This window comes from Carcharhinus amblyrhynchos, chromosome 6 (genome assembly GCF_965287045.1).
Source record: "Carcharhinus amblyrhynchos chromosome 6, sCarAmb.v2.hapA, whole genome shotgun sequence".
NCBI classification, from domain to species: Eukaryota; Metazoa; Chordata; class Chondrichthyes; order Carcharhiniformes; family Carcharhinidae; genus Carcharhinus; species Carcharhinus amblyrhynchos.
This window is the reverse complement of record NC_137329.1, coordinates 36,834,128-36,860,675: the sequence shown is the minus strand read 5'-3', so window position 1 is coordinate 36,860,675 and position 26,548 is coordinate 36,834,128. Positions and strand designations below refer to the sequence as shown.

At 41.4% G+C, this 26,548-nt stretch overlaps 1 protein-coding gene across 1 annotated transcript in view; it reads left to right on the top strand.

Annotated features, from left to right (window-relative positions):
- The window catches only part of sbf2 (SET binding factor 2), a 598,480-nt gene that overhangs the window by 242,366 nt on the left and 329,566 nt on the right, over positions 1-26,548 (top strand). Inside the window, exons 4-5 of the mRNA XM_080190221.1 lie at positions 3,034-3,156; positions 18,083-18,193. Of these exons, the coding sequence (XP_080046347.1) occupies positions 3,034-3,156; positions 18,083-18,193 (234 nt within the window). The remainder of the gene's footprint in view (positions 1-3,033; positions 3,157-18,082; positions 18,194-26,548) is intronic.

The following is a 26,548-nucleotide window of genomic DNA, read 5'->3' as shown; positions in this document are numbered from 1 at the left end:
GAGATCCGTGGATAGGTTTATGGACGAAAAGGGATTGGTTTAGGTTAGTGGGTCATTGTTTTGTAACTGGTCGGTGCAACATCGTGGGCCGAAGGGCCTGTTCTGCGCTGTAATGTTCTATGTTCTATTGTGGCATTTGCCTGAAATAGTAGATTTCCTTGGGTGAGGGAGCGCAGACTCGACCCATTGGAGCTACATTTTTTCTGTGAACAACCAGCAAAATACCACAACAGAAAAGAATTCCATTCTTTGAATATGCAACTTGTGCGATCACAGGCAAAGGATTATGCTAATTTGTGTGCTTTTTCCTGGAGGTAGTCATGATGCTTTCATTCTGCCTATTTTTTAAAACCACAGCAGATGTTATTTGCTGGGCAAGCTGAATCCCAGAGGGAAACTTAACTTACTGATCATAACTTTTTTAAAAGCAAGGAGAAAATAACTATTATGAGAAGCATAGAATTCTAGTAACACTTCTAGCATTTTAAAAGTTAGAAGGTTTATTTACAAAAGAAAAAAATTATGCATATAACATTAAAGTTACACAGTTAAAACAGTCTTACAAAACATCTCCCCCTCAAAAAAAAACTTGGTCAGTACCTGCAAGTAAACTACTTGGCAACAATTCCCTTGTAGATTTTAACTGTAGAAATCCAGCATTATCACCCAAGGCAAGACTGTGGTACTTTAAATTATTCCACACAATTCTTTAAACCCTTCCACTGTAGTTAAGAAAGCCCATTAACGTCTTTACTTTCTCAGAAGATTAAGGAAATTGGGCACGTCAGCTACAACTCTGGGCAACTTTTACAGATGCACCATAGAAAGCATTCTTTGTGGTTGTATCACAGCTTGGTATGGCTCCTGCTCTGCCGAAGACTGCGAGGAACTACAAAAGGTTGTGAATGTAGCCCAGTCCACCACGCAAACTAGCCTCCCATCCGTTGACTCTATCTACACTTTCTGCTGCCTTGGCAAACCAGCCAGCATAATTAAGGACCCTATGTACCCCAGATGTTCTCTCTTCCACTGTCTCCCTTTGGGAAAAAGATACAGAAATCTGAGGTCACACACCAAGCAACTTAAGAACAGCTTCTTCCCTGCTGCTGTCAGACTTTTGAATGGACTTAGCTTGCATTGAGTTGATCTTTCTCTATACCCTAGCTATGACTGTAATAGTACATTCTGCACTCTCCCATTTCCTACTCTACGAATGCTATGTTTTGTCTTATAGCACACAAGAAACATACACTGTATGTTAATACAAGTGAACAAATCAAATCAAAATCAAATCACTCTGCTGTGAAAATCCAAGAATATTCAAAATGCAAACAGCTTTCTGAGACAAAGACTCCTCTGGTCCTGCTGGAATGTTGCTTCAGATTTCATACTTTTCTTTCAGCGCAGAGCTGGTCTTGGTACTTTTCTCCCATGCAGCCACCTCAACTTGGCTCAATCTCTTTCCTTTAATATCTTTTTCCATTTTTCTCAGCACTTCTTTGAATTAAACTTTTCCAAAATATAAAAAACTTCCATGCTCTGCTGTTGCTTCCAGTTCTGGGTGAAATAAAATTTAATAACCTTCGCTTGTTTGTTTATGAAACCATTGTCGGTTATAAAAGTCCTGAAAACTCCCCGTTGAAATTGAACAGCTGAAAAGCTAAATCCCTATCTATCTCTTAATGCAGACTTGTAAAACCCAACTTATTGCTGGGGAGGTTGGACCCAATTGTCATAACATCAAGATCCCTAGTTGTTGTTCATTCCGCTAATGAATGTGTGTAACAGCTTGCTAAGGTCTTAACTTTAGTTACTAAAGGTTATTCTTAAATCAGTTGTTGTTCCAGAATGTTAGTATGAGTCACTTGTGGGGGTTCACACATTGTATGCTGCTCAGAAATACTATGCAAACAGGGTAGCCAAAGAACTGGTGAAGGGACAGCAAGCGATCAGGAAACCCAGGGTTCAGGTGCAAGAGCTATTCGCACCAATACAGCTAGTTACAAAAGCACTTGGGTAGCAAATTGATGAGAGATTGATTAGTGAATCTCTCCATCCTTGAATGCACCAAAACAGTCCCTTCTACCATCTGAACATGCTCATTGTTGTTGCATTTGCATTATGAGGCATGTTAAGAACCCCCAACAATCCAGAAAACAAATTTAAAACACCAACATATTTCACTGTTCTTTTGAGAATTGCAGAGGACTGAGATTGCTGGTTCTACAGGTAGTGCAGGGCTGAGTAGAGGATAATGCGGGGGGCGGCATTTGTTTTCTTAGGTTCATCTAACTTGGCCTAATCTTTCTGTGTTGTGATCAGGTCCTGATTTTTGATCTGATCAGCTCCGATGTCAGTAAATTTTCCTTGCAGACCACTTATTCGTGAATCAAATGTGATGGAAGCAGCAATATGTCTCTTTCTCTGTGCATGTAATTGAGCACCTACTCTTGGTCTGGACACCCTAATGTAGTACTGACAGATGCTTATTTTTTGTGACGAGAGCTTAAGCTGATGCTTAGTTGCCAATTCAATTGGAATTTTAAAATATAGAGCAGTAACTGTTCTGAATATATTTTTCTTCCATCAACACTCCCAAATATATCAGCATTTCACTGCAGTTTCTGGAATCTTGGCTGCCTCATTCATTTACATAGTCGTAATGACAGTGCTTCAAAATGTTTTAGCATAAAGTGCTTTTGAATATTGCTGAGGGGAGGCTTGAAGTGAAATGTAAATGAAGATCAGTATTTTGTGAATTGATTGGCCAATTGTGGTCAGAAGAATATCCTAATTTCAAATTCATCTGATTGCATTGGAACAATACATTTCTAGAAATATTAACAATATACTACTGTTACAAGCTGTTGTGACTTGTTTGATTTAGATTTTGACAAAACATGAAAGTTTGATTTTCTTGGCGTTAAATTTGAATTTATAATTTTGGAATGTGGAGAGGCATAAATTGATACTTTGGTTTTGGGATTTCTTGTGTACGGTTTCATTTATTTCAATCTCTTCAATACACCTTAGGGAGTGAAACATGAAGATACAGAAGCTGAAGAGGAAGATACAGGGTTAATTCAGCCTGCACAGGTGTTTGCACCTAAAAGTTTGGTGCTAGTGTCCCAACTGGATTACCCAGAAATATTCAAGGTAAATTTACTTACTTTGTTATCTTTCCATGTTTTCAAAATATAAATTTCTGACAATTTGTGTACTTTAGTTTTTATTATTGAGTCCTTGGTGACTACACAGTTGACGAAAACTGATTCTCGTACTAAAAACAGAAGTCGTTTTGGTTCTTTCTGTTTTTGCAAGTGGAAAGTTGGTTGCTAGATAGTTAATAAACTAAAGGTGCTCAAAATCACAGGTGGCACAGTGGTTAGCACTGTTGCCTCACAACGCCAAGGATCTGGGTTTAATTCCAGCTTTAGGAGAATGTATGTGTGGAGTTTGCAAGTTCTTCCCATATCTGCATGAGTTTCCAGGTGACCCAGTTTCCTTCACAGCCCAAAGATGTGCAGGTTATGTGGATTGGCCATATTAAATTGCCCCTTAGTGTCATAAGATGTGTGGTTTTAGGAGGATTAGTGGGTTAAATGTATGGGGTTATGGAGATAGGGCCTGGGTGGGATGCTCTGTCGGAGGGTTGGCACAGACTTGGTGGGCTGAATGGCCTCCTGCACTATAGGGATTCTGTGATTCTAATATACTTGGCATGGTTCGCAATCAATGTGGGTTGTTAAGACCTGGAGTCGGACTTCAAGGTCCTGATTTTACCGGCATGGCTGCCTGAGGCTTGTAAGATCGTGCCCGCGGCCAATGTGGAATGTTGTTCTGCGAGCCGCGCCTGCATGATTTCAGGGCACCTGTGCCAGTAAAACCAGGGCCCAAATGCCTGTTAGTAATGTTGTGATAAAGCCTTCAAAATGGTAGTGAATGATAGGTAGCTCTCAGTTTTGTTGGGAAAGGAACTGATTTTCACTGAACTGCAGCTGTACTTTGTCTTTTTAGACCATTAAGTTCACATTTCTTTCTTTAAAAAAAGCATTGAGGACATCTGTAGTGCAGTGGATTGAACTTTTACCTCAAACTCAGCTTTACCTGAAGTATGTTTACGCTGTGTCATTGGAGAGATTTTAACTGTACTTAAGATTCTTCAACTGTTCTCCAAATGTTAATATAGATCTAATTCTTTGTGATTTATCTTTTATGTGAATTGTCTTTACAGTTGCTGTGTGAACTGTGACAAGTAATCACTCCCAATTGCAGTGTAGTGTTTGCATTGACGATATATTTCACATGGGAACAAAATTCTGTAGCTGCTGGGAGCTTGAGTTGTAAGGAGAAACTCCTGGAAATATGAAGCAGGTTAGCCAGCATTTTATAGAGAAAGAAACAGTTAGCATTTTAGATTGATGGCCTTTGGTCACAGCTGGACATGGTTAGAGATGTGCCACGTTTTAAGCAAGCATGGAGGAAGATTTGAGAGAACAAAAGGCAATTTTTGTCAGACTTGAGGAACAACATCTCATCTTTCAATTAGGCATTTTATAGCCTTCCAAAGTTGACATGAAATTGACCATAACGTCATAACCTCTGCCTCCATTTTTTTTTCAGACAACTGATAATTCTGCTGTTTCTGTATACCCCTGTCTAAACTGATCTTCTGTTTCTATGCACGTGCCACAACCAGCTTGTTTGTCATTGAATCTCTTCTGTCTTCTACCCATCCAACAATTTCAAAATTATGATAAGGGCTTTTATTTATATGGCACTTTCCGCAATTACCTGATGTCTCAAAGTGCTTTACAGCCAATGAAGTACTTTTGAAATGTAGTGATTGTTGTAATATAGGAAATATGACAGCCAATTTGCATAAACAAATGCCTACAAGCTGCAAGGTGATAATGAGCAATTCTGTTTCTGTGACGTTCATCAAGTGACAAATATTGTCCAGGACACCAGGGTGAACTCCTCTGCTCATCACAGTAGTGTCATTGAAACATTTAGCATTTACTGAAGCAGGCAGGTGATGCTTCATTTTACTGCCTCACTTGAAAGACAGCACCAATGTCTGCAGCATCTCCTCAGTACTCCACTGAAGTGTTAGCCTTCATGTTTGTGCTCAAGGCCTTGGAGCGGGACTTGAACCCAAAGTTTTGTGACTGCGGTGGGAGTGTTACCACCGCATGGCTGACAAATAGCAGACAAAGTTTCTCAGGATCCCGAAAATGTACATTTCACGTAATTGTATTGTCCTTGCCATCATGATCCAAGGATAAGAAAATGTTTATTTGCTGCAATATATGTTGCAGATTTTAATGGGGCCTTGAGTCACTGTAATGATGTAAATCAGGCCTCTTGAACCATTTCATGTGGGGAGCCACATTTCAAATTTTGTCTCACTAAAGGGGCTGCTAAGCAAGTTTTGGATAGGTAAGTTTGACACAATAAAATTTAAAGGAAACTGAGGTATGTAAAGAAACAGGAAGCTGTGCAAAAAAACCAAATCAAAGCAATGAATTGAGTAAAAAATGTGTAATCTGTGCTCCCTCTGCCCCCTCACGTTTGCTCCCCCTCCACCCTGTTGCCCCCTTCCTTTTCCTGATGTTCTAGACCAATCTTCAGTGGCTCCCCCCTCTTCTGATGCATTGAACTCATAATCACAGTCTACATTTTAAGTTTATCTATTAGTGTAAGTAGGCTTATATTAACACTGCAATGAAATTACTGTGAAAATCCCCTAGTCACCACACTCTGGCGTCTGGTCAGATAAACTAAGGGAGAATTTAGCATGACCGATCCACCTAACCACATCTTGCGGAATGTGGGAGGAAACCGGAGCACCTGGAGGAAACCCCGAAGGGAGAACGTGCAGACTCTGCACAGATAATGACCTAAGTTGGGAATTGAACCCGGGTCCCTGGTGCTGTAAGGCAGCAGTGCTAACCACTGTGCCACCATCCTGCCCACCTTGAATTTCCAAGGTGTCACTCTTCACGATCCTCTATTTTCTCCATTCCTATGTGTCAGCTGTGAGGCCTGCTTTTTGGGCCCTACTTTGCGTTGCTTCCCTCTTCTGTCTTGGTCCTAGATTCTAAAATATGCATGTACCAACTTAGCTCTGTGATAACTTTTGCTCTTTAATCTAAAAGGCAATGGTTCAAATCTACTTACAAGACTTCAGCGCACAATATTTGCTGATACTACAGTGCAGTGTGGGATTTCTTCATTGTTACAACTTCTTACTTTAAGATAATTTCTTAACCCAATGTCCAGTCTTCACGTGCTCTCCCAATATACTGACAAGCATTTATGTCTTGACCAAACTCCTGCAAACAGCTGTGCTTAAATAGACTGCCATATTTGTTTATGTAATAACGATGATTATACTTGAAAAGTATATCTTTGGTCCTGGAGAATTTTGAGACAAGTTCTTCCTTTCCGCATTCTTCTGTTTAATTACACCGTTCCATTCAAGTGAAAAGTTCTTCGGAACTCACCTCTGATCATGTCTTAAATCATTTCTCCAGCGTTGCTTCGATTCCAACTTTGCTTTTATAAATGACCTAAACTGCTTCAAAATGTGAAAAGGCTCTGTAGAAATGCAAATTGATCCAATAAGAATCAAGTTAAAATGATTTAGGAAGTACTGCAACAGCTTGCATGCAAAAGATCCTAACTGAGCAGTATTGCAGAATGCTAATGTCACCTGATATGCATCATAAACTTTACATGGAGGCTGCTGCTGTTCAGAGAATTTAGAGAATGTCAGACAACTTCTGGCCAACACTATGCCTTATCAAGGGAGTCCTTAATCCTATGTCCAAAAACAAAGTCAAAACGTTCTTTTTCTTAGTGTTAAAGTGAAGCCATTGCATATCCTTTGAATTTACTAACCAATTTGTTGACATTAATCTTATGATGCAATAAAATACCATAAAGAATTGCCACTGTAGATTTAAATAGGTAATTCCAACAGTTGAAACAAAAGATTGATAACTACAAAACATTGATATAAATCTTATTCAATTTCCAGAAGGCATTCACAGGTTTCTCTCAATTCACTAGCTGCATCACGGGAAGTTTTATCCATAACGAAGATAAGGAACATTGTCAACAAGTGTCAATGTTTGGAATTCTTGATGTTTGTATCATCTCTTGCTCTGACTTTTGTTCGGTAACTGCATTGCCCTCTTTCTCTCATCATATTCTACCTTTGGTCCAACAATGTTAATAACAACAATAAAATGTTGCATTTATATAACATATTTAATGTTGATAACTGACCTAATTATTGCCAAAACCAAATGAGATATTGGGAAGGGTGTGCCAAAGAAATGACTTATAAGGAAAATCTTAAAGATGGCTTGGGAGATGGAAGGATTTAAGCCAGGAAGTTGAGAAAATGCAGTGATAAATTCACGAAAGCCTGTGGTGAAATGGAGTAGTACAAGTGTCAAAAAGTTAAAATACAGATCTACGTCTACTTGCATGAAACATAGAAACAGTACAGATCAAAAATCACAAATGTACATTATTTTTCAGCTATTCATTTAAACGCTTTCCAAGTATTCAAGTTTAATGAGACAGATAAGAACACGAGTCGACCCTTAATCCTACGATTTCTTTCTTTATCTAACACTTCAGGTACCAACTCAAACAGTTGCAAGTCATTAACTCTGACTTTTAACTCTTAGCTGAACATCAGCTTTCTTGAACCTGATTTTCAATTAAATAATTAAATTTGATATGCCAGGGTTTAGCCAAACCTTGGTCAAGAAATATTTCCAATGTAGAATCTGTCTTTTCTCTGAAGATTTCTTCAGGGCATACGCCTTATGATAGTTAATCTCTAGAGTTGTCAGTGGCAGAGACAGCAATGTCTTCTACCTATAGATTCTTCACTGGCTGCCAGATGATTATCTTTCATCCAGCCAAATATGTAACCAGAAATTGGTCAAATGGCCCGAACAGCCACTGAAATTTCTTATAAGTGACGCCATTTTATTTACTTTGGATGACATGCTCCACACAAATGGCAATAAAATTCCAAGTAAACTGTGTCTAATCAAAAGTAAACAACTTCCATTATTTCGTCAGCACGGGAAGCTTCAGACTTCAATTTCCAGATCAGATCCCTGACTCAGAATAACTTTAAGACCTGCATCTGGTTTTAATTATAAATTGACCACAGATCTTAACATGCTTTACACTCAGCCAGAAAAGCCATTTTAAAGCCACTATTGCCACTACTGTTGTTAAATCATTATAGTCATCCTTTCTTCATCTGCAACATAAAAATCTGCTGCAAAAACCCAGTCTGCAGGTGCAGCAGGTGATCAAGAAGGCGAATGGAGTGTTGGCCTTTATAGCGAGGGGGATAGAATATAAAAGCAGGGAGGTCTTGCTGCAACTGTACAGGGTACTGGTGAGGCCGCAGCTGGAGTACTGTGTGCAGTTTTGGTCGCCGCGCTTGCGGAAGCATATATTAGCCTTGGAGGGAGTGCAGAAAAGGTTCACTAGGCTGATACCGGAGACAAGGGGGTTGGCCTATGAAGAGAGACTAAATAGACTGGGTCTGTACTCGTTGGAGTTTAGAAGGCTGAGGGGGGATCTTATAGAGACGTATAAGATAATGAAGGGGAGGGATAGGGTAGAGGTTAGAGAGATTCTTCCTGCTTAGAAAGGATAGCTAGACTAGAGGACACAGTCTCAAGATAAGGGGGGCGCAGTTTAGATCAGAGTTGAGGAGGAACTTCTTTACTCAAAGGCTGGTGAATCTCTAGAGTTCTCTGCCTGTTGAAGTGGTGGAGGCTACCTTGCTAAATATATTTAAGTCACGGGTAGATAGGTTTCTGATAGGGGAATTAAGGGTTATGGGGAGAAAGCGGGAAAGTGGAACTGATCCACTTCAGATCAGCCATGATCTTATTGAATGACGGGGCAGGCTTGAAGGGCTAGATGGCCTACTCCTGCTCCTATTTCTTATGATCTTATGATCTTATATACTAGTGGGGTGAAGGATAAGGTCAGTGTGTACCCTTTCATGGTTCTGGAGGAAGAGGAAGAGCTGAGAGCAGAAGTGCAGGAAATGGGATGGACGTAGTTGAGAGTCCTGTCAACCGTGGTGGGGAGGGGGTGGGGAATGTTTGTTGAGGTTCAAGGAAAGAAATTTAGAAGTGCTGGTGGGGAAGGTTCCATCACTAGAATAGATACGACTAAGGCAGAGAACCTAGGAAAATTGTATTGAGTCCTTCCGGGAAACAGAATGTGAGGAAGTGTTGTCAAAGTAGCTATGGGAGTCAGTGGGCTTAAATTGCATAAAAGTCAACAAAAAGTCAGAGGTGGACCATGTGATGTTGAGAGGAGGGTAAACGTTAGAAGTAAAATTGATCACATTTTTCAGTTCGGGATGGGAGCAGGAACCTAAACCGAAATAGCCACCAATATCAGTGAGGGAGGGGAGCTCTGAGTAGGATTAGAACATGATGTGAAGATGCCAGTGATGGACTGGGTTAAACTCAGTAAGAAGTCTTAAAACACCATATCCTATAAACCTGTAAATTTATCTGTAAAGGCTCGCATTCCAACCATTATTTTGTAAATTGAGTTTGTGTCTTTATATGCCCTGTTTGTGAATAGAACACCCATTTCCCTGATGAAGGAGCAGTGCTCTGAAAGCTAGTGGCTTTTGCTACCAAATAAACCTGGTGTTGTGAGACTATGAACAATCAGTGTTCCACATATCCCACAAAAAGGCAGATATATCCATGTGGGTACCTATAACAAAACCGTTTATCTGCAGAGAGTGAGTGGAATTAAAGGATAAGTTTAAGTTTAGCCTGGCTGAGGAGGGTGATAGCGGAAGGAGAGTGGTTTCTAGAACTGATCAAAGGTCATAGACTTGAAATATTAACCTTTGTTTCTCTCTCCACAGAGGCTACCTGACCAGCTGAGTGTTTACATAATTTTTTGTTTGTTATTTTATGCTGGTTGTGATTTATGCATCTAACTCAACACTCGAGTCCTGTAGAAAGCAATTCCAGCAATTTCCCACTCTAATCTCCACTATTGCTCATTTTCTTATCTATCTCCCATCCAAACATTTGCTTTACTCCTATTTATCTGCCTTAAAAATATTAAGATCATTTAAATTTTATTTTGAAAGCATGCAGCAGTCACTGAATATAGATTTAATTTTGCAGAGCAATTGCTTTAAAAGTGAGAGAATGCAATCTTGAAAGAATAGCAATAGTATGGGGGACAAAAATTAAACTAAGGACTGAAAATGCCAATAGAGAAAAACAAAGTTTTAAAGATAACTACGGCAAACAAATTAGTGCAAACAAAACCTATCCAATTTGGAAGCTCTGTGGAGACAGGCCAAAATGTTGAATGATCTTCAATTAAGGGGGTGGCTGATTTTGAAGAGACAGAAATACAAAATGAGATGTCCAGAATGTCAAAGTGGTCTGATTAAAATTTAGTATGGACAAGCACTGTATATAGGTAGGAAACATAGTTCAAGAAGTGATGTGGGTAGTCTGAGTGCACGCTGCCAATGTTAATGCAACATTATCACAATCGTACAACTCCTTCTTGAAGCTTTATCTGCCTGGTTGATTCTGTGTAATTAGAAAACTGAAAAAAAGATGTTTTTTATTCAGTGCTTCCATCCACTGAGGAGGTTTCAGGCCTGTCTACACCAACACGGTAAGGGGTGGCACAGTGGTTAGCACTGCTGCCTCACAGCTCTAGGGACCTGGGTTGAATTCCCAACTGGGGTCACTGTCTGTGTGGAGATTGCATGTTCTCCCTGTGTCTGTGGGTTTCCTCCGGGTGCTGTGGTTTCCTCCCACAGTCCAAAGATTTGTGGGTTAGGTGCATGGGCCATACTAAATTGCCCCTTTAGTGTTCTGGCATACGTAGGTTAGAGGGATTAACAGGGTAAATATGTGGGGTTCGGGCGTAGGGCTGAGGTAGGATAATTGTCAGTGCAAACTTGATGGGCCTCCTTCTGCACAGTGGGGATTCTATTCTATTAAAAACTGTTCTGAAAACTTTGCACATTTTGACAAGTTTTACCACTAGCTGAGACACTCCAAAGCATTCTAAATCAAACAACCCATAACATTCTTAAAAAAGCCAATTTTCTCTCAAACTCAATGTTAAAGGATCTGAAGCTAGATCTGCACTTCTGTCAAAAACTCATCCAGTTCTTTCTTGGGCTGCAGCCTTTCCATGCACCATGATTTGTTAAAATGTGGGTTAGTTTTTGAGATATATTTTTACAGACTAATAAACGAAGATGAAAATATTTGAGTGGTAGAAGTACTAAGTAACTACTCTTAATGATGTTGTTTGATATGGCAGATGGGCTTGTCATGCTAATTAAATCCCAAAGCAAGCTATCACAATTTTTAATTAGGATTTATTGTGAGAAAATCTGGGCGCTGAAGTCAAGATCACAAGTTCCAAGAACACTTTGAGATTTTAAATAATAAATTATAACAAATGTTGGCCAGCAAAGCCCATGGCCCATGCATGAATATAAAAAAATTATTGACTGAAGAAAACTTAAAATGTGCGTGATCACATTTACGCAGTTAAAATTAGTATACAGAACACTTTCCCCACAGATCCTTTCTTGATTAGGCTCAAAAATAAACACCCCTTTAGGCAACAGTCCTTGTAGAAATTCATAAAACAAATTCCAGTAATATTATCACAAGGCACAGCAGCACAAACTTTTAGTTAGTTTGCTCTCACGTGCTCTGCCGAGCACTGAAACAAAATGTCTGTTAGTTTTTGAGATACTGAATCACTTAAGGGGTATTAGTTAAGATGGCCAAAAGCTTGGTTAAAGAGATAAATTTCAATAAGTGTCTTAAAAGAGAAAGTGAGTTTGCGAGATGGACAGGTTAAGGGAGAAACTTTCATAGGTTAGGCCCTATGCAGCTAAAGACGTGGCCACCAATGATAGAGCAGTTAAACTGGGGATGCTGAAGGGATCAGAATTGGAGGAGTCTAGAAGTTTTGAAGGTTGTGAGACTGGAAGAGATTAAAGAGATGGGGGAGGGGAAAGGCTATGGAGTGATTTGAAAATAAGGGTGAGAATTTAAAAATGAAGATGTAGCTTGACCAATGTAACAAGCACATGGGTGATGGGTGAATGGGACGTGGTGCGAGTCAGGTATTTGGCAGCAAAGTTTTGAATTTATGAAGGATAGAGTACAGGAGATTAGCTTTAAGTATGTTGGAATTGTCAGGTCTTAAGGTAACAAAGGCATGAACGAGGGTTTCAGCAGCAGATGAACTGAGACCAGGATGATGTTCTTGAGATGGAAATAGGTAGTCTTAGTAATGGTGTGACAATGTGGTCAGAAGCTCAACTTGGGGTCAAATGGTCACATTTGCAAACTGTTTGCTTTCATGTTAGTTTGTTGCCAGGGCAAGTAATGGAAGTCAGTAGCTCTGAGCTGAAGTTTGGACCAAGGTGGAGACAATGGCTTCAGTTAGAGCAAGTTTTGCTCATACAAATGTGCATAATTGGCACTGAAGTAGGCTGTTTAGCCCCTTAGTTGTGCTCTGTTAGTCAATAAGATCATGGCTGGTCTATTTGTGTTGAATTCCACTTTCCATCAACCGCCATTGACTTTTGTTGTTAGAATCAGTCCACCTTTGCCTTAAAAATATGTGGTGACTCTGCTTCCATCACATTCTGAGGGCAGAGAGTTCCAAAGTTGGGAAAGGTTTTGGGAAAATTTGCAAAGGCTATGCACGGGGGTTTAAACTGATTCAGAGGGGGGGTGGGATCCTGAGTAGCAGGGATGAAAGTGAGGGGGGCATAGATGGGGACTGCAATGCACGGCATCGTGGGGGTGGAGCGGAGCAGGGTTTGAAATGCGTATACTTTAATGCGAGGAGTATTCGCAATAAAGTGGATGAACTTGCAGCGTGGACCAGTACCTGGGACTTTGATGTTGTGGCCATTTCAGAGACATGGATAGAGCAGGGACAGGAATGGTTGTTGCAGGTTCCGGGGTTCAAATGCTTCAGTCGGAGTAGAGAAGGAGGTAGAAGGGGGGGAGGGGTAGCATTATTAGTCAAGGATTGTATCACAGTGTCAGAGAGGAAGTTTGATGAGGACTTGTCTGTTGAGGTAGTATGGGCTGAGATTAGAAATAGGAGAGGAGAGGTCACCCTGTTGAGAGTCTTTTATAGACCTCCTAAAAGTTCTAGAGAGGTTGAGGAAAGGATTGCGGAGACGATCCTGGATAGGAGTGAAAGTAATAGGGTAATTGTTATGGGGGACTTTAACTTTACTAATATTGATTGGAATAGCTATAGCTCTAGCTCGTTAGAGGGGTCAGTTTTTGCACAAAGCGTGCAGGAAGGTTTTTTGACTCAGTATGTAGATAGGCCAACTAGAGGTGAGGCTATATTGGATTTGGTGCTGGGAAATGAGCCAGACCAGGTGTTAGACTTGGAAGTTGGTGTGCATTTTGGTGATAGTGACCACAATTCGGTTACGTTCACCATAGTGATGGAAAGGGATAGGCAGTAGTTTTAGCTGGGGGAAGGGTAATTATGAGGCTATTAGGAGAGAATTAGGAAGCATAGGTTGGACTAGGAGACTACAGGGTCTGGGAACGTCCGAAATGTGGAGTTTTTTCAAGGAGTAGCTACTGCGAGTCCTTGATATGTATGTCCCTGTCAGGCAAGGAGGAAATGGTCGAGCTAGGGAACCGTGGTGCACTAAAAAAGTTGATTCACTAGTTAAAAGGAAAAAGGAGGCTTATGTCAGGATGAGACTTGAGCGCTCAGTGCACTGGAAAGCTTTAGATTGGCTAGGAGGGAGTTAAAGAGTGAGTTAAGAAGGGCTGAAAGAGGACATGAGAAGACTTTGGCTGATAGGATTAAGGAGAATCCTAAGGCGCTCTATAGATATGTTAAGAACAGGAGATTGGTTAGGGCAAGATTGGGGCCAGTTAGAGACAGCAGTGGGAAGTTGTGTGTGGAGCCGGAAGAGATTGGAGAGGCATTGAACCAATATTTCTCTTCGGTATTCACGCAGGGAGACATAAATGTAGCTGTGGAGAACACTGGGTTACAGGGTTGTAAACTGGACAGTATTGCAGTTGATAAGGAGGATGTGCTAGATATTCTTGAGGGTTTGAAAATAGATAAGTCCCCTGGGCCGGACGGGATTTACCCTAGGATTCTCTGGGAGGCAAGAGAGGTGATTGCAGAGCCTCTGGCTCTGATCTTCAGGTCGCCGTTGGTCACAGGTATAGTACCAGAAGATTGGAGGATAGCGAATGTTGTCCCATTGTTTAAGAAGGGGAACAGAGACTTCCCTGGGAATTATAGACCGGTGAGTCTTACTTCTGTTGTGGGCAAGGTTTTAGAAAAAATTATTAGGGATAGGATTTATTGTTATTTGGAGAGTAATGAATTGATTGGAGATAGCATGGTTTTGTGGAGGGTAGGTCGTGCCTTACTAACCTTATTGAGTTTTTTGAGAAAGTGACCAAAGAGGTGGATGGGGGTAAGGCAGTTGACGTATATATGGACTTTAGTAAGGCGTTTGATAAGGTCCACCATGGAAGGCTTCTGCAGAAAATGCAGATGTATGGGATTGAGGGTGATTTAGGTAATTGGATCAGGAATTGGCTAGCAGATAGGAGACAGAGGGTGGTGGTTGATGATAAGTATTCGTCATGGAGTTTGGTTACAAGTGGTGTGCTTCAGGGATCCGTTTTGGGGCCACTGCTGTTTGTAATTTTTATTAATGATCTGGATGAGGGTATAGTTGGGTGGATTAGTAAATTTGCTGATGACACCAAAGTCGGAGGTGTGGTAGATAGTGAGGAGGGGTGTCATAGTTTACAGAGAGACTTGGACAAGTTGCAGAGCTGGGCCGAGAGGTGGCGGATGGAGTTTAATGCGGAAAAGTGTGAGGTAATTCACTTTGGCAGGAATAACAGATGTGTAGAGTATAGGGCTAACGGTAGGACTCTGAATAGTGTTGACGAGCAGAGGGATCTAGGTGTATGTGTACATAGATCCCTGAAAGTTGGGAATCAAGTAGATAGGGTTGTTAGGAAGGCATACGGTGTCTTGGCGTTTATTGGTAGGGGGATTGAATTTAGGAGCCGCAGTGTCATGTTGCAACTGTACAAAACTCTGGTGTGGCCGCACTTGGAGTATTGTGTGCAGTTCTGGTCCCCACGTTATAGGAAGGATGTGGAGGCATTGGAGAGGGTGCAGAGGAGGTTTACCAGGATGTTGCCTGGTATGGAGGGGAGGTCCTATGAGGAGAGACTGACGGATTTGAGGTTGTTTTCGTTAGAAAGAAGGCAGCTGCGAGGGGACCTTATTGAAACATATAAGATGATTAGAGGTTTAGATAGGGTGGACAGTGATAGCCTTTTTCCTCGGATGGAGAAAGCTAGCACGAGGGGGCATAGCTTTAAATTAAGGGGTGGTAGTTATAGGACGGATGTCAGAGGTAGGTTCTTTACCCAGAGGGTGGTGAGGGATTGGAATGCCCTGCCTGCTGCAGTTGTAGATGCGCCTAGTTTGGGGGCGTTTAAGAGATCCGTGGATAGGTTTATGGACGGAAAGGGATTGGTTTAGGTTAGAGGGTCATTGCTTTTTAATTGGCGCAACATCGTGGGCCGAAGGGCCTGTTCTGCGCTGTAATGTTCTATGTTCTAACCCCCATGTTCTGCGAATCTCTATACTATAAGGGTGACCCCTAATTTTAAAAGTGTCCCCTTGGCTCTGGAGTCATCCACAAGAGGAAACATCCTTTCCAAGTCCACCTTGTCGGTGCCGTTTAGGATCTTACGTACTTTAACCAAGCCACCCCATACTCTTCTAAACCACAGTGGATGCAAGCCCAGCCTGTCCAACCTGTACTCATAAGACAACCTGCTCATTCCAGGTAATCAAGTAAACCTCCTCTGAACTACCTCCAATGCAGTTATGTTCTTCGTACATGTTTAAATAAGGAGACCAATTCTGCTCAGTGTTTGAAATGGAATCTTCCCAATGCCCTGCATAAGTGAAGCATAGCATCATTGATTTTATATTCAATTCCCCTTGTAATAAAAGATAGCATTCCATTAGCCTATCAGACAAAGATTCATTTTGCATGCTGTTTGTTTTCTGCCAATCTTCGACATGGCACCTTATCAAATGGTTTCTGGAAATCCAAGTGCTGTATGTCCACACAGTCTCTATCCGCAGAACATGTTACTCCTTCAAAGAACTCGAGTAAATTAGTTGAACATGATTTCCTTTCCACTCTTTTCGGTTACCTTGAGTTTTTCTAAGTACTCAGCTATAATCTCTTTAATGATCTATGCTAATACTTTCATAGATCAACGTAACTGGCTTGTAGTTGCCTATTTTTTGCCTGCCTCCCTTGAATAGGGAGGGTATATTTGTTACTGTCCAGTGTGATGGAACCTTTCCAGCATTTAGGGAATTTTGGAAAATTAACACCAACACTTTTTCTACCTCATCATTCATCTCTTTTAAGATCCTAGCATGATGTACATCTGAACTCAGATACTCATCTGTTTGCTCAGTGCTACTTCCCTAGTGGTTGTAATTTCTTCAGTTTCTCCTCTCCCCTCCATCTCCTGTTTTACAGCTATTACTGGAATATTTTTTGTAATATCTATAGTGAAGACAGATGATTAACACTCAGTTCACACACACACTTTTTTCCTGTTTAAATACCAGTAGAAACTCTTGCTATCCATTTTTACACTCCAAGCTAGCTTCCTTTCACACTCATAATTTTTTTCACCTAATCAATCTTTTAGTCATTCTCTGCTTTTCTTTATATTCTGACCGATCATTTAGGAATTGCAAATGTTAAGCCCTTGCTCAAGCAGGTTGTAAGGATTACCTCAGCAATTACAAGCCAATGAATTTAACATCAGTGGTGGGAAAGCTTTTAGAAACAGTTATTCAGAATGGAATTAGTAGTCACATGGAAAAATGTGGGTTGATTAAGAAGAGCCAGCATGGATTACTAAAGGGAAGATTGTGTTTAACTAACTTGCTGGGGTATTTTGAAGAGGCAATGGAAAGAGTCACTGAGGGTAATGCTGTTGTATACTTAGACTTTCAAAAGGCATTCGATACAGTGCCACACAGCAGACTTGAGAAATGTTATAGTGCATGGAATAAAAGGAACTGTAGCAAGATGGATGCAAAATTGGCTGAATAGTTGGGAGCAGAGATGGTCAATGGATATTTTTTGGGCTGGGACAAGTTTGTCGTGGTAATTCGAGAGATTATGCTGAAGTGGAGCTGATGATGTCAGTATATAAATGAGAACTAATGCTGTGCCATTGGATTAATTAACTCTTTCTTATCCATATTGAAATTAATGTGTCAATTATACTTCCATTCTTTTGAAGTGTTCTGTTCTGAATGCAAGTCTGTTTGATAAAGTGAAATTCAGAATACCGAGTCAATTTAAAATGTGGTGGGAAGATGGGAGATTGGTTGAAACTGGTAGATGGTAAATTTGGGATTGATTTCAAGATGTTCTGCATTCAAAGGATGAGCAACTGATATAGCAGGTCTTGAAGTCAAATAATGAAGATGAAAATGTTGGAATGCATTGGATATCACTGGAGGGACTGTAGGATTTGTCTTAATGCACGTGCTAAAATTTTGTTCTTGGCCTTTTTTGGGAGATTGTGTAATGAAACTGATAATGAAGATTCTGAATCATAGGATTAATAGAAAATGAACTAATTGGATTTTAAAAAAACAATAAAAATCAATAAACATAGATCATGGTTAAAAGTGGACAACTCTCTATCTGAGTGCCATGTGAAAAACAAGATGGGAGTAGAAAGGGTTCCTTCTCCCTCAACAAATTTTGGATAAACAGTCATTTTTTTTTAAAGAAAGAACTAGATGGGTTCCTCTTTTGGACAGTATTTAGAGTTTAAAATAGATGCATATTGTGCATGGTGTTTGATTGTTAGTGAAGATTTTTGAAATAAGCTTTGTGAAAATTAACTACCACTCTTTTTAGGCTTGCCTTGGCCTCATTTACACGGTATATGTCGACAGTCTGAACGTTAACTTGGAAAATGTGATTGCAAATCTTTTTACATGTTTGGTGCCAGTTGCTGGAGGATCTCAGGTAAGAAAAATGCTTTTTTGCCAGATACTTTATAGTATAGAATAAATCAACAATTCCTTTGGTAAAGGCAATCTATTTAACCATTTAATGGACTTGGAATTTCTGGAAATGTGTGCTATAGTAATCGTGCATTAATGGCATGCATCATAATTAAAAGGTAATTCATGTTAATCAATTAACCAGTTCAGTCAATGGTGATTGCCAATTCCAGGATTGACACCAGAATTAATGTGCAGCCTACTAGGGTGGTGATAGATTGGATAAGTGACCTGGTATTGATATAATTTATGACTCTCATATGCCTCTAAGCCAGTTAGAGCTTTGGAATCTCATTCCAATAGTCTGGAAATGGTTCTCAATTTTCTTGTCATTTTTTTTGCCAGTTTTAAGGACCTAAGAACAAAAGAAAGGAGATCAGGAGTAAGTGAACTGGCTCTTGGAGCCTACTCCATCATTCAATAAGATCACACTATCCTTATAGCCCTTGATTCTTGTACTATTCAAGAATCTGTCCATCTCTGCTTTGAATATATGCATCAACAGAGTAGTCGTTGCTTCCTGTGGTGGAGAATTCCCAAGCTTCACAACCTCCTGAATTAAGATTTTTTTCCCATCAACTTTGTCCTAAGTGGCCAACCCTTTGTTCTAAGACTGAGATCCCAGAATTCTAGCCTCCCCTATATTGGAAACCTTCTCACAGCATCTACCCTGTCCTAATCCTTTTAAAAATGATCGTATTTCAGTGAGGCTGTTAGTGTCTGAAGACAATGTATTTCAGGATTCCTACCTGTATTTGCATGTTCAGAAAGTGCGCTGACCTATCAACCGGTCATTCCCCTATCCTTGCTTATCATGGGATACCAAGAGAAGGAGCAAAGGGAGCAGTTCTGTTGGTTGAGACACCATAGCCAGCGTCTCAACAAAGACGATAGGAATGATTGTCATTTGAGAGCAGCTGTGCATCCTAATCAAATCACTGAATATGCTGATTGCACAAGCAAGGAATTATTCAAGAACTCAGGCCTATGTTGACTGAACTGGGTATTCCAACCCCAAGGAGATCGATCTAAACAAATTATAATATTATACTTGGCAGTCTTCTGACCTGTCTGTTCTGATTGTACATGATTCAAGACGCAGCTTAATGTATTACTTTAGACAGAACAGATTCCACAATGTTCAGTAATGTGTTATGCCTATCCGTGAACTTAATTCATTAAAGAATGGGGTGAAAAAAAGCACAATGAGGAAGAATTCCAGATTATCATATCCTACTAAGTGAAAAAAAATCATCTGGTTCTTTTGCCAATTACCTGAAATCTATTTTCTCTGCTAACCAACCCTCCAGCTTTTATAGCTGTGAGGTGGAATGCTAACTAAATGACAATGGCTGTTCTGTGTATTTCCAAATAAATGAGAAAAAAATAATAGGTCCGCATAATAATAATGAGGAAGGAGGGTGGGGACCGGAGGAAGGAGGATGGGGACCGGAGGAAGGAGGGTGGGGACCAAATGCCTCAGCCTCTCAATCTGCATAACAGGTTTGAGGTTCTTGCTTCCAGTGTGGACAAGAATGTAAGAACATAAGAAATAGGAGCAGGAGTAGGCCATCTAGCCCTTCGAGCCTGCCCCGCCATTCAATAAGATCATGGCTGATCTGTTGTGGCTCAGTTCCACTTTCCCGCCCTCTCCCCATAACCCTTAATCCCCTCTCTTATCAAGAACCCATCAACCCACTTCTTAAAAATATTTAGCGAGGCAGCCTCCACCACTTCAACGGGCGGAGAATTCCAGAGATTCACCACCCTTTGAGTGAAGAAGTTCCTCCTCAACTCCGTTCTAAACCGCCTCCCCTTTATCTTGAGGCTGTGCCCCCTAGTCCTACTGTCTTTTTTGAGCGGGAAGAGTCTCTCCACCTCTATCCTATCCATCCCATTCATCATCTTATACGTCTCAATGAGATCTCCCCGGTTGATGAGCAAACTGCACACGGTACAGTGATGCAGACACAGGACATAGGCAAAGAGAAGGTGAAAAGGAATGTAGTAGTAATTGGGATAGTGTGGTTAAGGGTATTGACACTGTCCTTTGTCACAATGACAAAGTGCACAGAAGGGTGTGTGGTCTGCCTGGTGCTCGGGTCCAGGATGTCGCATCTGGGCTGCAGAGGAACCTGGAGTGGGAGGGTGAGAATCCAGTCATTGTAGTACATGTGGGTGCCAACGACATAGGCAAAATGCGAACTGAGGATCTGGGGAGGGAGTATGAAAAGCTGGGAATGGAATTAAAAAGTAGAACCGACACGGTGGTTATCTCCGGACTACTGCTTGAACCATGTGCAGACGGGCGTAGGGTTGATAAGATGAAGGAAGTGAATAGGTGGCTCAGGGATTGGTGTGGGAGGAATGGGTTTGAATTTATGGGGCATTGGCACCAGTATTGGGGTAGGTGGGACCTGTTCAGGTGGGATGGGGTTGGTCTGAACCGTGCTGGGACCAGAGTCCTGGCGAATCGTGTAAATAGGACTGTAGATAGGGCTTTAAACTAATTGGGAGGGAGCGAGGGTAGGTGAATTTACAGGGTCTAAAGTAAAGGAGAGGGTACAAGTAAGGGAAGAGGCCAAGGATGCCCCAATAATGAGGGGAGTAGGGGGCATGAGTAAGGTTGGTGGCGTTCCGGCAAATAGGGTACAGGTGAAGGCTGGGATGAAGGCACTTTATCTGAATGTGCGAAGCATTCGGAATAAAGTGAATGAGCTGGTGGCACAGATCAGCGCAAATGGATATGATCTGGTGGCCGTTACAGAGACGTGGCTGCAAGGTGACAGGGACTGGGAGCTGAATGTCCAGGGGTATCAAGTGTTTAGGAAGGATAGGCGGGAGGAAAAAGGGGGGCGACGTAGCTCTGCTGATTAAGGATAGCATCAGGGTGGTAGTAAGGGATGATATAGGAGCCAAAGAGCAGAAAGTGGAATCGTTGTGGGTGGAGATTAGGAACAGGAAAGGGAGGAAGACGTTGGTGGGTGTCGTTTATAGGCCCCCAAATAATGATCTGGAGGTGGGGCGGGCTGTTAACGCGCAAATAAATGCAGCGTGCAGGAATGGAACGGCGATAATTATGGGGGATTTCAATCTACATATTGATTGGTCGGCCCATGATGGACGCGGTGGGCTTGAGGAAGAGTTCTTGGAATGCTGCTGGGATAGTTTCCTTGAACAGTGTGTGTTGGAGCCGACGAGGGAGCGAGCTATCTTGGATCTGGTGTTATGTAATGAGGCAGGTAGAATTAGGGACCTTGTGGTGAAGGATCCTCTTGGGAAGAGTGATCATTGTATGGTGGAGTTTCTGATGCAGATGGAGGAGGAGAAAGTGGGTTCCCGGACATGTGTCCTTTGTTTGAACAGAGGGGAGTACGATAGGATGAGAGAGGAATTGGCGAATGTTGACTGGGGGAGCGTGTTGGAAGGTAGGTCTGAGGAACAGTGGAGGATCTTTAAGGAGATCTTTCTTGGTGCTCAGCAGAAATTTATTCCGATGGTTAAAAAAGATCATAGGAGGAGACATAATCAGCTGTGGATAACGAAGGAAGTAAAGGAAAGTGTTAAATTAAAAGCGGATGCGTTTAGAGTAGCTAAGAGTAGTGGGCGAGAAGAGGATTGGGAGAGGTTTTAATATCAACAAAGAATGACGAAGAAGTTGATAAAGAAGCGTAGGATAAACTATGAAGCTGGGCTAGCGCTTAATATAAAAAAGGATAGTAAAAGTTTTTATAAATATATAAAAAGGAAGAGGCTGACTAGGGTGAACGTTGGACCCTTAGAGGATGAGAGGGGGGACTTAGTGGTAGGGGATGGGGAAATGGCTGAGGCCTTGAATAACTTTTTTGTTTTGGTCTTCACGGAGGAGGACATGAATAATTTGCCGGGTGTTAGTGATGGAAAGATGGTAAGAGTGGAGGGCCTGAATGACATTACTGTTACTAGAGAGGCAGTGCTCGAACGACTGGAGGGACTGATTGTGGACAAGTCCCCAGGACCGGATGGAATGCATCCAAGGGTTCTGAAAGAAATGGCAGAGGTGATAGTGGATGCCTTGGTGGTTATTTTCCAAACGTCGCTGGATTCCGGGGAAGTGCCGGAAAATTGGAAAACGGCTAATGTTACGCCGTTGTTTAAGAAGGGTGGCAGGGAATTATAGGGCGGTTAGTTTAACGTCTGTTATAGGTAAAATGTTAGAATCCGTGATCAAGGAGAAAATAGCAAGGCATCTTGAGAATTGTTTGATAGAGCAGACGCAGCACGGTTTCGTTAAGGGGAAGTTGTGTCTGACGAATTTATTGGAGTTCTATGAGGATTTGTCTAGGGCGGTGGATAGAGGAGAGCCGGTGGACATGGTGTTTCTTGATTTTCAGAAGCTGTTTGATAAGGTGCCGCACAAGAGGTTATTACAGAAGGTCAGGGGGCATGGAATTGGGGGTAGGGTGTTAGCGTGGATAGGGGATTGGCTGTCAAATAGGAGGCAGAGAGTGGGGGTCAATGGGTGCTATTCGGATTGGCGGTTGGTGACTAGTGGAGTGCCCCAGGGGTCGGTGCTGGGGCCTCAGCTATTAACCATTTATATAGATGATCTGGAGGAGGGAACTGAGTGTATGGTGTCGAAGTTTACTGATGACACCAAGATTGGTGGAACGGCAAATTGTGTGGAGGGTGTGGAAAGTCTGCAGAAGGATCTAGATAGGCTGGGCGAATGGGCCAGGAACTGGCAAATGGAATTTAATGTTGGCAAGTGTGAAGTTGTCCACTTTGGTAGGAATAATGGTAGGAAGGACTATTACTTACGGGGCGAAAAACTGCAGCATGCGACAGTGCAGAGGGACCTCGGGGTCCTTGTGCATGAGTCGCAAAAACCCAGCCTGCAGGTGCAGCAGGTGGTCAGGAAGGTGAATGGGATGCTGGCCTTCATAGCGAGGGGGATTGAATATAAAAGTAGGGAGGTCTTGCTGCAACTGTACAGGGCACTGGTGAGGCTGCAGCTGGAGTACTGTGTGCAGTTTTGGTCGCCGCACTTACGCATGGATATTTTGGCCTTGGAGGGAATGCAGAGGAGGTTTACTAGGCTGATACCGGAGTTGAGGGGGTTGAACTATGAGGAGAGGCTGAATAAACTAGGCTTGTACTTGTTAGAGTTTAGAAGAATGAGGGGAGATCTCATTGAGACGTATAAGATGATGAATGGGATGGATAGGATAGAGGTGGAGAGGCCGTTCCTGCTCAGAAAGGACAGTAGGACTAGAGGGCACAGCCTCAAGATAAAGGGGGGGGAGGGGGCGGTTTAGAATGGAGTTGAGGAGGAACTTCTTCACTCAAAGGGTGGTGAATCTCTGGAATTCTCTGCCCGTTGAAGTGGTGGAGGCTGCCTCGCTAAATATATTTAAGACGCGGGTTGATAGGTTTTTGATAGGTGAGGGGATTAAGGGTTATGGGGAGAGGGCGGGAAGGTGGAACTGAGCCACGACAGATCAGCCATGATCTTATTGAATGGCGGGGCAGGCTCGAAGGGCTAGATGGCCTACTCCTGCTCCTATTTCTTATGGTCTTATGTTCTTATGCATCCCTCGTAGAAACAAGAGTGGGCCGGTCAACCCCTTGAGCCTGTTCTGCCATTCACTTGGATCTTGGCTGATATGTTTTTACATCTGTTTTACCATGCTTGATTCTCTAACATTTAATACCTTTGCTGAACATTGGTTTTGAACTTTTCATTTCTTTGAGGCTTTAGTTAATTATGAACTTGCAATATGTATCAGCAACAAATAGCTCTGTGCAACCCAACCGTAGCTGACATAAAGTGAAAATATGGTGAAATCACTGTTTGGAAATAGTCTAATTTTTAACACCACATGATGCTGGGATTGGTGCATTAGTGTAACCTGGTAAAGTAGTTTAAAACACTTGTCTAATTTTATTGTATTAATTGTTTTTACCAAAATACATATGGTTTTGGGAGAAAGAGCGAGAGATTAGTGCTTGTTTTTTAAAAAATATATACAAATTATTATTTTTATTTCCCAGAATGTTTTTTGTGGGTGGTGACCACAAAAATATTCAATTTTCACTTCTGAAAAAACCAAAATTGCAAAATACACTTTTGTCCCAGAATAAAATAAAAATGTAAGGCTATATTAGTGGAAACTGCAAGAATATTGTTTGTTCAAGATATAAAGTTTGTTTATTAATGTATTGCCTACAAACCTTCAATATTTCAGAAATTTTAAGATTATTGCCATGTATTATTTGTAAAGCCATTTATGAAAATATCATCATAGGATGTTTACTGTTTCAGTACAAAATTTGGAAGTCCTGAATATGTGCTGAATGTTTTGTTCAAGCTAAAAGGTGCCCTGGTAAGGGAAAAAGATGAAAATCAGGCATGCATTAAACAAGAATGCCTATGCAAGTCCCATCTGGCTGCCACAATGCAGCTAATCTCATTGACAAAATGATTCTGCGATTGAGATTTATCAAGTAGATGCTCCTTTTGTTTGTCTGGCACCATATCTAACATAAAGCATCCTGAATACAAAACTGATTTGGTTGTTTAATTGAAAAATAATACTGAATGAGTCATTGGCTTGCAGTGAAGCTGTGTCATGGTGTTTTGCAGCTAACATTTATTTTCTTGGATTGAATGGAAGTCTCTGTTCACCTCTTGTGTATGTACTGTCTAAAAATAGCAAATGGAACTCCACTCATGAAAGTTAGGTAAATAAGATGATCAGCTGTGCATCTAAATTATTCTTTGCCTTAAGATTTTCTTTTCAACACATCAGCGATAGATAGAAACTGAGAAATAGATACTGAGCTATAGCTGAAGAATTCTGAGAGATAATCAGAAGAATGGCCATTACTATATGTTATGAGGAGGTTTTTATAGACAGGAAAAATGTTCTGAGGTGGATCGATTTGAGAAGCAAGTTCCAGAGGTCAGAAAGGTCAAGGCAGCTGACAGTTCAACTGTAAATGGTTGGTCAGAGGATAGGGAGCTGCGGAGATGGAGAACCAAAGAGCCTGAGCTTTGATACAAGTCATAAAGGTGGTGCTGGAGATTTTGTAGTGACTTGTAAATGAGAGCAAGGATGCTGTATTTGGGGAGTGGTGAAGGGTGGGGTTGGTATGTGTAGCATGGTGCAAGTTAAATAGGGTCAGTGAAAAATGAAACCGGTCAAAATTCATGATGGACCTTCAGGAAAGAAGTTGTAAATTGAAGCAGGGCAGGACACCAAAGATGCCCTTGAAGTCTAAAGGAAAATAGTGAAAGCACTGATGTAGGTTTCAGCTGTATTGAACATGAAGTAGGAAGAAGGTGGACTTGCAAAAGTGGGATTTCTCATGTCAAAGGTAAACTTTCCTTCCTTATTGTTCTCTATATGTCTGTGGCCTTTGACATGATTCACCGTGCCATCCTCCTCCAATGTCTCTCCATTTTCATTCAGCCGGGTGGGACTGCTCTCAACTGGTTCCGTTCTTATCTAACTAATTGTATCCGGAGATTCTCTTGTTATATGTTCCTGCTACATCACTCTCTCAGCCTCCAAGATTAATTCTAAGCCTATTTCTGTTTCCCTTCTACGTGCTGTCCTTTTGGCGATTTCATCCAAAGATACATCTTCAGTTTTCACATGTACTCTGACGACTCCCAGCTTTATCTCACCATCATCTCTTTTGGCTCCTTCACTGCTGTTTAATTATGAGATTGATTATCCCACGTCCAGTGCTAGAACAGAAATTTCCTCCAATTAAGTTTTGGGAAGATTGAAACCATCAATTTCAGTTCCTGCTCCAAACTACATAACCTAGCTATTGATTTTGTCCCTTTCCGTGACAACAGGTTAATCTTGGTGTAATTTTTATCCTGAGATGAATTTCTGACGTCCCATTCATGCTATCATTAAGACTGTCTTTTTCTACCTGCTTAATGTTGCTTGGCTCAGTTTATTTTCTGTTGAAACCATCATTCACCTTTTCAGTACCTCTGCACTCAACTATTCCAACACGATCTTGGCTGGTCTTCCACATTGTACCCTTTGGAAATGAGATCACCCAAACTCTGCCACCCTTGACTTAACTCGCACCAAGTTCTGTCCCCCAGTTGATTGTGTTTGCTGACTTAAGTTTGTTCCTGATCAAGCAACATTTTGGTTTTTATATATTCATCTGTCTCTTCAGATTCCTCCGTGGCAGGCCCCTCTTTGTTTTTGCAATCTCTTCCAGCCCCAGATATCTGCACTCTCCTAATTCTGGCCACTTATGCTTCCCCAATTTTATCTGCGCCAACATTAGTGGTTGTGCCTTCAGT